Here is a 9635-nt window from a genome sequence, read left to right as displayed (position 1 = left end):
TAAATAATAAAATAGATTTTATAATGAAGAATTAATTATTAAATAAATCATCGAAAATATTTAATATATAAATGAAAATATATTGAATATTATTAAGAGAGAAGATAAGAAGATAAATAAATTATTTTAAACGAAAAATCAATAAAGAATGATTTAGATTTAATGAAATTAATAAATGAATATATTAATTCTGAATTCTCGATTATTTTGTTAATAATGAATTATTGAATATAAAACAGAATATTACATCACTAATAAATGAATTGATTTTCATTTAAACTCATTTATTATTTTACATATTATATTATTAAAATCAGATGATATATAATCAATATTAATTATAATGAACTTGGTAATATTTATATTGTTTTATGATCACTTTATAAAATGATGAAATATAATTTAATAAAATTATATTTACATAATATTGAATTAGAATTAACAAACAATGAATAACATACCACCAAAAAGAAAACCGATGAAATACTTTTATTTTTTTATCATAATTTTTTATATACTTCAAAATATCTTATTTTTCCGTTCTCTTAAAATATTACAGCCTAAATACTCTATCTCTAAATAAATAATAATTATATAAATAATTATATTTTACTGTTTTGCATTGAATAAAATCATTCAATACATTATTAATAAATGAATAAATTATGGTTATAATAATCAAAAAATAACAATAATGATGGATAATTTATATTAATATTAAATAATTAATATATTCATTTAATAATATATTTATATCATTATTATAACATTATACATCTCTTTCAATAACTTAATTTAGTATTATTTATTCAATTAAAAATAAAATCAGAATGAACAAAGTTAATTTTACAATAAAATATTTAAACATTTACAATTTTAAAATCTAAATCATTCTGATTATAAATTAATCAAATACAAATGAATAAACATTAAATGATTATTGATAATTTAATTGATACATTTATCATACCATATATATATCTTATTTCTATAAAGAATAGATGAGAATAAAAGAACAGAAATAAATAATATTTATAAGAAAATCATCGTAAATACAATGCAAACATATGCATTAGTTAGGTAATCTCTTAAATATATGATATTATTATATTATATAAAAATAGGGATATGAAACACTTATAGAAATAGAAATTTAGGCAAGAATAATTAAAGAAAACAAATTAACGACTCATAGTTTTATTAATTAAAACTATCTAAATTATAAATAAAATAATCTAGAAAGGTGGAATATGTTTAAATGAAATTGTCTTTAATTGGTAATTGATTTTTAATAACAATATCAAATAAACATGGAAAATATCAAAACGAATAAGAAAAAAAATAGTCATATTCATTTAAAGAAACAGTAATTATTATATATTTACTACTTCAATTTATTCTATTAACATAACTATTGTAGTCCTATATTTTATTTATTCATTCAATTAATAGATATAAATGATAAAATAATAACATGAAATAAAACAAAAAAAAATAAACACGAAGTAAATAATGAATTATGAAACAAATACAAACGAATATTAAAAAATTTTAAACATAAAAGAATATGCTTAAAATCAATTAAAGATAACTATTATTATTAATAAGACAAAAAAAAATAAATAGAAATAATAAAATGTTATTATGTAAATAATAAAAATGAAAAAAGATAAAAAAATATAAAAGGATGTTAATCATACAAACTAGTTTCTTAAAATATAGATTATCAGGTGATTTTTATTCATTTTATCATATTTCCCACCACCTTTTTTTTAACAGAATAAGGTACATACTAAAACACACAAAATATATTAATTTTTTATTTTCTAACTCTTCAATAATAGTAGTATCTATTTCTATACATTCTTTTGTGGTAATTTTTAATTAACAATACTATACAATTAATTGGCTTTTGTTTTTATGCTAACAAGAACCAAAACAAACAGAAAATTTCTGTTAAAACAATAAAATAAAATTTAAATAACACTAAGATAATTAATCTATTTTGATTTAATTATGCATCCTGTTCTTTAAACAAAAGGAATTTTTAATTGTTGTCAAGTTAGATAAGCTTGTTTCAAACTCTAATAAAAGTTATAGATGTAATTAACTTCAGAGGAATCTGTAATACCTAAACAATCACTATAATGGTCGTCTAACCACTACCTCTTAAATTTCTATTTCAGAGGAACAGTGAGCCACAGCCTGACTTCTTAAAAAGAAGTTTTACTTTTTGCAACTAAGGGAGAAAAAAAAAACATTTTTAGCAAAAAGTTTGTAAAGAATTTTTATAAAATAAATAGAAACACTGAATTAGAGAAAAAGAATTAATTTAACGAATGATTAGAAAACACTTGAAATATTTATTATTTAAATACTCTGTTGTATATTTTAAAAGAGAAATAACAAAAATAGAATTTTATTGAAAGAATAGAAAAATAAACCCTAGTTTTTTTAAATTCCTAAAACAAAAAGGACATGAAAAGACAGTCACTCTCTAATGGAAAACAAAGAAAAGTTGATGAAAAAGAAGAACGAATTGAAAAACCTTCTGCTCTTAAAGGATTTTTAATTCCTGTTACAAAATCTGGTAGTCCTATAAATGAAGAAATTAATGGTTCTACACCATCACCAAATATCCCAGAATCTCCTATGCCAGACAATAATCCTGGATCATTTGATCGTATGGATCCACCAGTCTCAGAATCAGCACAAGAAATGTTAAAAAAAAGAGGAATTAATAGTTTATTTCCAATTCAAGTATCTACTTACTCACCAATTTATTATCGTAAAGATGTTGTCGGAAAAGCACAAACTGGAAGTGGTAAAACTATTTCTTTTACACTTCCACTTATGGAAAGATTAAGAGCTGAAAATGAAAGAAAAGGAAAAAACCCAAGAGTTATTTGTTTATCACCAACACGAGAATTAGCTATTCAAATAGCAGAAGAGTTCACTCAATGTTCATGTGGAAAATTTAAAGTTATTTGTGTATATGGAGGTGTTGATATTCAGGGACAAATTAATAAATTACAAAGTGGAGTTGATGTGATTGTTGGAACTCCAGGAAGAGTTAGAGATCTTTTTGATAGACAATTCTTAAAATTAGATTCTATAGAAACAATTGTTCTCGACGAGGCTGATGAAATGTTAAATATTGGATTTAAAGAAGAAGTTACTCAAATTATGGATTTTGTTCATGGAAGTGTTCCAAAAGAGAGTACTGTTCAAACGTTATTGTTTAGTGCAACTATGCCAGCATGGGTTAAAGAAATTAGTGAAAAATATTTAAGAGATGATGCAGAAGTTATTGATGTTACAGTGGGAAATACTCAAGTTCCAAAGAATGCTAAACACCTTGCTTGTAGAATTTTTTATCAATCTAAAACACAAACTATTGCAGATCTTATTAGAGTATATGGTAGAACAGGAAGAACTATTGTTTTTTGTGATACTAAGGCTGAATGTACAGATTGTGCTATCGCTATTAATCCAATTTTTGAGTGCCAACAATTACATGGTGATATTCAACAAAAACAAAGAGAACAAACGTTGAATGGTTTTAGAGAAAATAAATTTAATGTATTAGTTGCTACTGATGTTGCTGCAAGAGGTCTTGATATTAGTGGTGTTGATTTAATCATTATGACTCATGTACCAAAAGATATTCCACAATATGTTCATAGGGCCGGTAGAACTGCTAGAGCAGGAAAGGAGGGAACTACGATTACTTTATTTACTAGGAAAGAACTTCCACAACTTCAGTTAATTGAAAATAGAATTAAAATTCATTTCCAAAGAATTGGAACTCCACAAAAGGCTCAAATTGCTGAAGTTACTTGTGGAAATTTACCAGAAGAAATTAAGGAAGTTCCTGATGCAACTGCTGAGTTATTCAGAGATATTTCTAAAAAATTATTAGAAACAGGAGATGCTGAAACTGTCTTATGTAAAGTAATTGCTTCATTGAGTACTGTCAGTAATGATGATTCTGATCGTTCACTCCTTCAAGGAGAGCCTGGTGTTAAAACTTTGTTTATGGAAACTAAAGGAACAACAACTGGATTTTCTGGTACCAAATTCCTTTTAGGTAAAACACTTGACCCATCTGAAATTGATAAATTGGGTGAGGTATATGTTTATAAAGATCACTTTGTCTTTTTTGATTTACCAACAAAAATTGCTAACAAGTTGTTAAAGTCTAAGTCAAAGTGGAGTAAAGCTATTGTTAATATCACTGTTCCTGCTTATTTCCCTGATGATGTTGGAATTGGAAATAGTAAAGATCCAAATGAAGAACGAGGAAGAAAAGATTCTGGAAGTTTGAGAAAGGATGGAGGAGATAGAAAAGGTTATGGAAATGATAGAAGAGATGGAGGAGACAGAAAAAAGTATGGAAATGATAGAAGAGATGGAGGGGAAAGAAGAAGAGATGGAAATGACAGAAAGAGAACTGAAAATGATAAAAAAAGTGGAAGAGATAGAAAACGATTTGGAAATAATAAAAATGAAGGAAATTCAAGTAGAAAAGGTCATATAACTTTTTAGAGAAAAAGGAAAAATATTGATTGAAAATGTTTTGAATGACGTTTAATATTTTTTTTTATGAAAAATGAAGCAGAAAAAGAGAAAGAACTAGAAATTAAGAGTTTTATGTCAACAACTGAAGAGCACATTAAAAAGATTATTATAAATCAAAACCAAAAGCCAATTGAATACCACAACACAAAAAAAGAAGGAGAGGTATATACTAAATCATGGGTACACTATCCATATTCTTACAAGGATACATTTAATAAATTAGATTCAGAGAAGATTAAACCATTTTGTAAAGGCAATGACAAATCGCTTCAAGAAATTTATTTAATAGTTAAAGGGATTAGTAGAACATTATTAAGTGAGATTAATGTATCAAGAATTAACTTACAAAATGAAAATAAGATAATTAGATTTGAATGTCTTATATGTGACATTTTAGAAACAGCAATTAAATATGAACATAGACTTCCTGAAATTACATTAGAAGATTTTGTTCTTAGTGATGAAAGAAATAAAGTTTATGCATATGGAGAACTATTTTATTTATTAAATCTTTATTCTGATAGTATTGAATGGTTCTTCATCGGTTTTGATCCAACAAAAAGTAATATTAAACCAATTAACTTAAATAATGTTTGTTTAAATTTACAAAGATTATTTGAATTGTGCAATGGAAAAGAGTCTAATTACAATGAAATTAAAATGTTTCTATTTGATTTACATCATATGAACTCTATCCAAAATATTCTTCAACATGAATATTATCAAAAAATTTATAATAGAAAACATGGAGTTAGAATAAATTCTAAAGATTTATTTTTCATTTCTATAAATGGAACAGAAGTTCCTTTTATAGACGTCATTAATTCAGAACCTATTAGTATGTCATCTAAAACTTTTTTAGAAGGAAAGGATAAGTCTTCTCGTATTCAAAGTGTTGGTAAAGGAGGAGCTGCATTTATTTTTAAAGGAAAGTTAAGAACTAAAGAAAATGAAATGGTAGATGTTTCAATTAAACTATTTAAAAATTTTAAAAATAATCTCTATGACACTAAATGGATTTTTAAAAGAGAAAAAGGAATGAGTTTTTTAGTTAATGACCAAATTAACATTCTTCCTGTTATTGGGATATTATGAAGATAAAGTTACAAAGAAATATTGGTTAATAAGAACTTTGGGCAGATACCACATTACAAGATGAATTACAAACTCCAAATTTTGAATTAGAAAATAATACAATAAAAGCACTAACATATATCATTGATATATTATCATGTGCAATTAATTTTAAAAATCTAAGTTGTTTTAATAGGGATTACAAATTAAATAATATCTTTATTAAATCGGGAAGAGCTCTTGTTGGTGATTTAGGTACTGCAATTGCTCTTTCTCCAACTAATCCTGGAGAAACCAAAATGTTCACTCCATGCATGCTTCCTTGCGACTGGGTTGAGGCTGAAGATAAAACAACTAATGATATTTATTCTATTGGAATAACACTATCTAACTTCTTAATGAACCAAACTAACACCGAAATACTACGAATTGAAGCTATTAAGTCAAAAGAAAAAGCTTTACTCTCTGAAAGTACTTTTGTTCAGCAACTATGTCTTGTTGTTAGTAATGTACAACCAAAAAATAATATCCCTTCAGAATTGAAAAACTATATCAAAGAATTCAAAGAGGCTCTTTTAAAGATGATGGCACCAAAATATGAAGAAAGAGCAAACTGGGATGACGTTCAAAAACTTTTAAATTTAACAAGAAAGACATATGAGTCTTTAACAAAGAAAAAATATGTACCTTCTGTTTCTAAAAAATTATTTACCTTAAAAGACGTTAGTAAGAGAGTCCTTCAATGGTATTCAAATTTATTAAACTCAAATGAAGATATTATAGAAAATAAATTCTTTGGATATTCTGAATTAGTTTCTAATATCGAACAGAATGAGCCAAATCAAGAAATGTTTGATTTAACATTGAGGCTTGTTGAAGACGTATTATTTGCTGCTAGTAAAAGAAGTGATAACAATTTAATGTTGGACTGCAAGGCAATCTTTGAAGTTCTTAAAGTATATCCATTCATTACAGACAAACAAAAGTCAATGGTTGAGTATCTTTCTTCACTTATAAATTGAAGAATGGTTGAAACTATTTTTAGATCTTCTCTAATCTAAGTTTGACAATTCTTTGATTATATCTTATTTATAACTTTTTTTTATATATAAATATACATTTTGATTCTTGTTTAAAAATCAAGCTCTTAAATTTCAAATAAAAAGAAAAAGAGTGAAAGTGAAGAAAATATTTTTATTATGTTAATTGTGATGGAAGATTAAAAAGAATGAATTTATGTTTTTGTTTTGTGATTAATGTGAAAATCAAATAATTATTTTGAATTCTTTTTCATTGAAAATTAATGTTTTGTTGTTTTAATTATTCTTAAATTTCATTTTAATGATGAAATATGAAATGATTATAAATTGATATTTGATAATTAATCTGTTATTTATTAAAATATTAATAATCAAAATGAAATGGTATTGAATTTAATATAATGATATATTCAAATAAATAGAAGATAAAATAAATATAATATCAGAATAAAACAATGAATAAACAACTAAATATAACAAGAATAAATAACAAGAAAAAATAAATTAAAAGAAGAAATAAAATATAAAAAAGAATAACAAATAAAAGAAATAACATAATTTAAATATTCAAAACATAAAAATAATCAAATATAATAAAAATAAATAAACAAAATAATATAAAACAAACATATCTATTAAACAACAATAAAATTAATAAATATTTCATTATTTCATTATTATTTAACCATTATTCATAATATTACCATCAAAAATGATTGTAATAATAATTTATTACAACATTAAATCAAATAATAAAATAAGTAATAAGAAATTGAACATCTTAAGTTTAATGATTAAATGAAAACATGACAAAACACAAGAAATAACCACAAATCATAACAAATTAATAAGAAACATAATTTGCATAATAAAATAATTAATAAAGAGATTTAATTTATAATAATTAAAACATAAATTGAAAGAAGATATAAAATAAAAACCAAAAGATAATAAACATAATATTCAAAATAATATATAATAAGAAGAAACAACATAAAATGAATATATAAAATGAATGAAGGAAAAAGAATTAACAAAGAAATAAATAAAAGTAAATAACAAAAACATAGATAAACAAATAATGATAAATACTATTTACAACAACCAAAATAATTTGAGAACGACTATAATTCATAAAATGATGTTTAATTTAAGACTTACTTGATCATAAAAGAAGTTCTAGAGTATTGTTTGAATAAAAAGAATAAGAAAAATAAAAAGCAATTAATTAAATGTTAATAGAATTGATTTCTATTATTCGTTATTCAGGGAAAATTAATCTTGTCAATGAGTCTTCGTCTTGTAGTTCCACAGAATATGCTTGGTTGTAGTAGAAATAATTTTCAATGACATCCATCGTGTTTTTAATTACAATGTTTTTAATTTCTTTAGTGGTGTCAATTTCGTTTTTTTAATTAATTTAATACTTTCGGTATTTACTAGACCGTTTATTGAAATTAATACTAAAATTATTTTGACAACCTTTATTTTTTTCTATTTTAATTATCATATTTTTCATTTCTATATACTTATTTCTTTTATCCAAATAGCCTCCATTAATATTATGATATGCGTCAATATTCATATCAAATAATAGACTAATTTTATTCTTTTTATTTATTATATATCTGGTCTTTTATGATATTGTCCATCATTTTTTGGTATTTTTTGTTTGTTCCATATCATAGTGATGTAATTGTGTTGGAACACTGTTTCATATGGGGATTTTTTATATTGTTTATTTCATGTATATTTTCTAATCATCTAATATAATAATACTAATGTTATTATGTTTCTCAATTTATGAAATTTTATGACAAGTACAAAATAATAGAATGTATTCTATTGTTGATATCTTTTATTTACAAAATGTACATCTTTAATCATTTATTTTTTAATTATTATCTTTTTTGTACCATTTGAATATTACCCACCTTATATTTTATTTAAATTGACAAGTGCATTCTTTTTAATATTAATTGACTTCCATACATTTATTGTAGTAGTTTTATCTATAAATTTTACCTCATTCCATCTTCTAAAATATCCACTTGTTTGATGGGATTTCCATTAAAAAGAATAAGAAAAATAAAAAGAAAATTAATAATTTATTGAAATTAAATATAAATTTAATATTTTAATGAAAAAAGAAAAAAATAATTTTGATAAATAAAAAAAATAAAAAGAATTGATTCGTTTTGTTAATGGTGGAAAACATTATTGGAACTACCCTTGATTCTGCTATAAGGTCATGTCAAAACCTTGTTCATACAAGGCATTGTCGTTCTGTTGGATATGGCCAAAAATCACTTATTTATCATTGCAAAACATGTTCAAAAAATGAGAGTGCTTGTTTATGTGCATTATGCTTTAATAGCAGCAACCATAAAGGTCATGACTATTCAATTACTGAAGTGTCAAATTTTACTTGTGATTGTGGAGATGAAACTCAATGGAAAGAAGAAGGGTTTTGTCCTCTTCATGGGAAATCATTTACAGGAAATTTAGTATCATTACTTCCAGCTGAGTATAAAGGGTTTCCTAAAAAAATGAAGCAGTGTATTAAAAAGTATGTGTTTGAATTAATAGGGGACAATATTACAGAAGTAGAAAAGATTGGTGATATTATTTTAAAATTAATGCGAGTTGATTTATTTTATTTAATTATTGCAGAGCTCTTAACAAAACAATTCTCCCCTTCATCGTCTATTCTCATTGAACAGTTTCATCAACAACAGATTACCTATCATGAATTTTTGTATGAAAAAATGTTTACATTATCAAAATTACCAACAACATTAACTCGAATTTTAACATCATTTCAAACTGATTTAACTTTGATTCATTTTGACCATGAAATAATTTATAAACTCTTTATTTATTCATTGGAGTATTCTCAGCATTTATTGAATGAAGTTTTTTGTAATACCTTTATCTTTC

The 9635-nt window shown here is 23.7% G+C and overlaps 3 protein-coding genes across 3 annotated transcripts, besides 21 other annotated features; all 3 read left to right on the top strand.

The window, feature by feature from the left end:
* Positions 1–96: a sequence feature (AT_rich).
* Positions 97–112: 16 nt separating this feature from the next.
* Positions 113–190: a sequence feature (AT_rich).
* Positions 191–282: 92 nt separating this feature from the next.
* Positions 283–429: a sequence feature (AT_rich).
* Positions 430–487: 58 nt separating this feature from the next.
* Positions 488–517: a sequence feature (AT_rich).
* Positions 518–576: 59 nt separating this feature from the next.
* Positions 577–826: a sequence feature (AT_rich).
* A 14-nt stretch (positions 827–840) lies between these two features.
* Positions 841–954: a sequence feature (AT_rich).
* Positions 955–1088: 134 nt separating this feature from the next.
* Positions 1089–1123: a sequence feature (AT_rich).
* A 72-nt stretch (positions 1124–1195) lies between these two features.
* Positions 1196–1235: a sequence feature (AT_rich).
* Positions 1236–1461: 226 nt separating this feature from the next.
* Positions 1462–1638: a microsatellite.
* A 1-nt stretch (position 1639) lies between these two features.
* Positions 1640–1685: a sequence feature (AT_rich).
* Positions 1686–1803: 118 nt separating this feature from the next.
* Positions 1804–1826: a sequence feature (AT_rich).
* Positions 1827–1963: 137 nt separating this feature from the next.
* Positions 1964–1984: a sequence feature (AT_rich).
* A 494-nt stretch (positions 1985–2478) lies between these two features.
* EDI_124560 (ATP-dependent RNA helicase DDX50, putative) lies at positions 2479–4548 on the top strand (the record flags this gene model as incomplete). The annotated part of the gene is made up of 1 exon (XM_001737810.1): positions 2479–4548. The coding sequence occupies one exon, from the start codon at positions 2479–2481 to the stop codon at positions 4546–4548; it is 2070 nt and encodes a 689-aa protein (XP_001737862.1).
* A 105-nt stretch (positions 4549–4653) lies between these two features.
* On the top strand, positions 4654–6677 carry EDI_124550 (uncharacterized protein; the record flags this gene model as incomplete). The annotated part of the gene is made up of 2 exons (XM_001737809.1): positions 4654–5623; positions 5710–6677. 2 exons carry the CDS (start codon positions 4654–4656, stop codon positions 6675–6677), a joined length of 1938 nt encoding a protein of 645 aa, XP_001737861.1.
* Positions 5550–5580: a sequence feature (AT_rich).
* Positions 6678–6732: 55 nt separating the features above from the next.
* Positions 6733–6772: a sequence feature (AT_rich).
* A 197-nt stretch (positions 6773–6969) lies between these two features.
* Positions 6970–7067: a sequence feature (AT_rich).
* A 54-nt stretch (positions 7068–7121) lies between these two features.
* Positions 7122–7318: a microsatellite.
* Positions 7319–7339: 21 nt separating this feature from the next.
* Positions 7340–7380: a sequence feature (AT_rich).
* A 34-nt stretch (positions 7381–7414) lies between these two features.
* Positions 7415–7456: a sequence feature (AT_rich).
* Positions 7457–7593: 137 nt separating this feature from the next.
* Positions 7594–7770: a microsatellite.
* A 140-nt stretch (positions 7771–7910) lies between these two features.
* Positions 7911–8767: a repeat region.
* Positions 8768–8883: a microsatellite.
* A 16-nt stretch (positions 8884–8899) lies between these two features.
* EDI_124540 (ubiquitin ligase E3 alpha, putative) lies at positions 8900–9635 on the top strand (the record flags this gene model as incomplete). The annotated part of the gene is made up of 1 exon (XM_001737808.1): positions 8900–9635. A coding segment is annotated over one exon (736 nt), but the record flags the coding sequence as incomplete, so codon positions are not given.

This window comes from Entamoeba dispar, genomic scaffold, assembly GCF_000209125.1.
Source record: "Entamoeba dispar SAW760 scf_1105229460829 genomic scaffold, whole genome shotgun sequence".
Lineage (NCBI taxonomy): Eukaryota > Evosea > Mastigamoebida > Endamoebidae > Entamoeba > Entamoeba dispar.
This window is presented reverse-complemented; position numbering and strand designations above follow the sequence as displayed.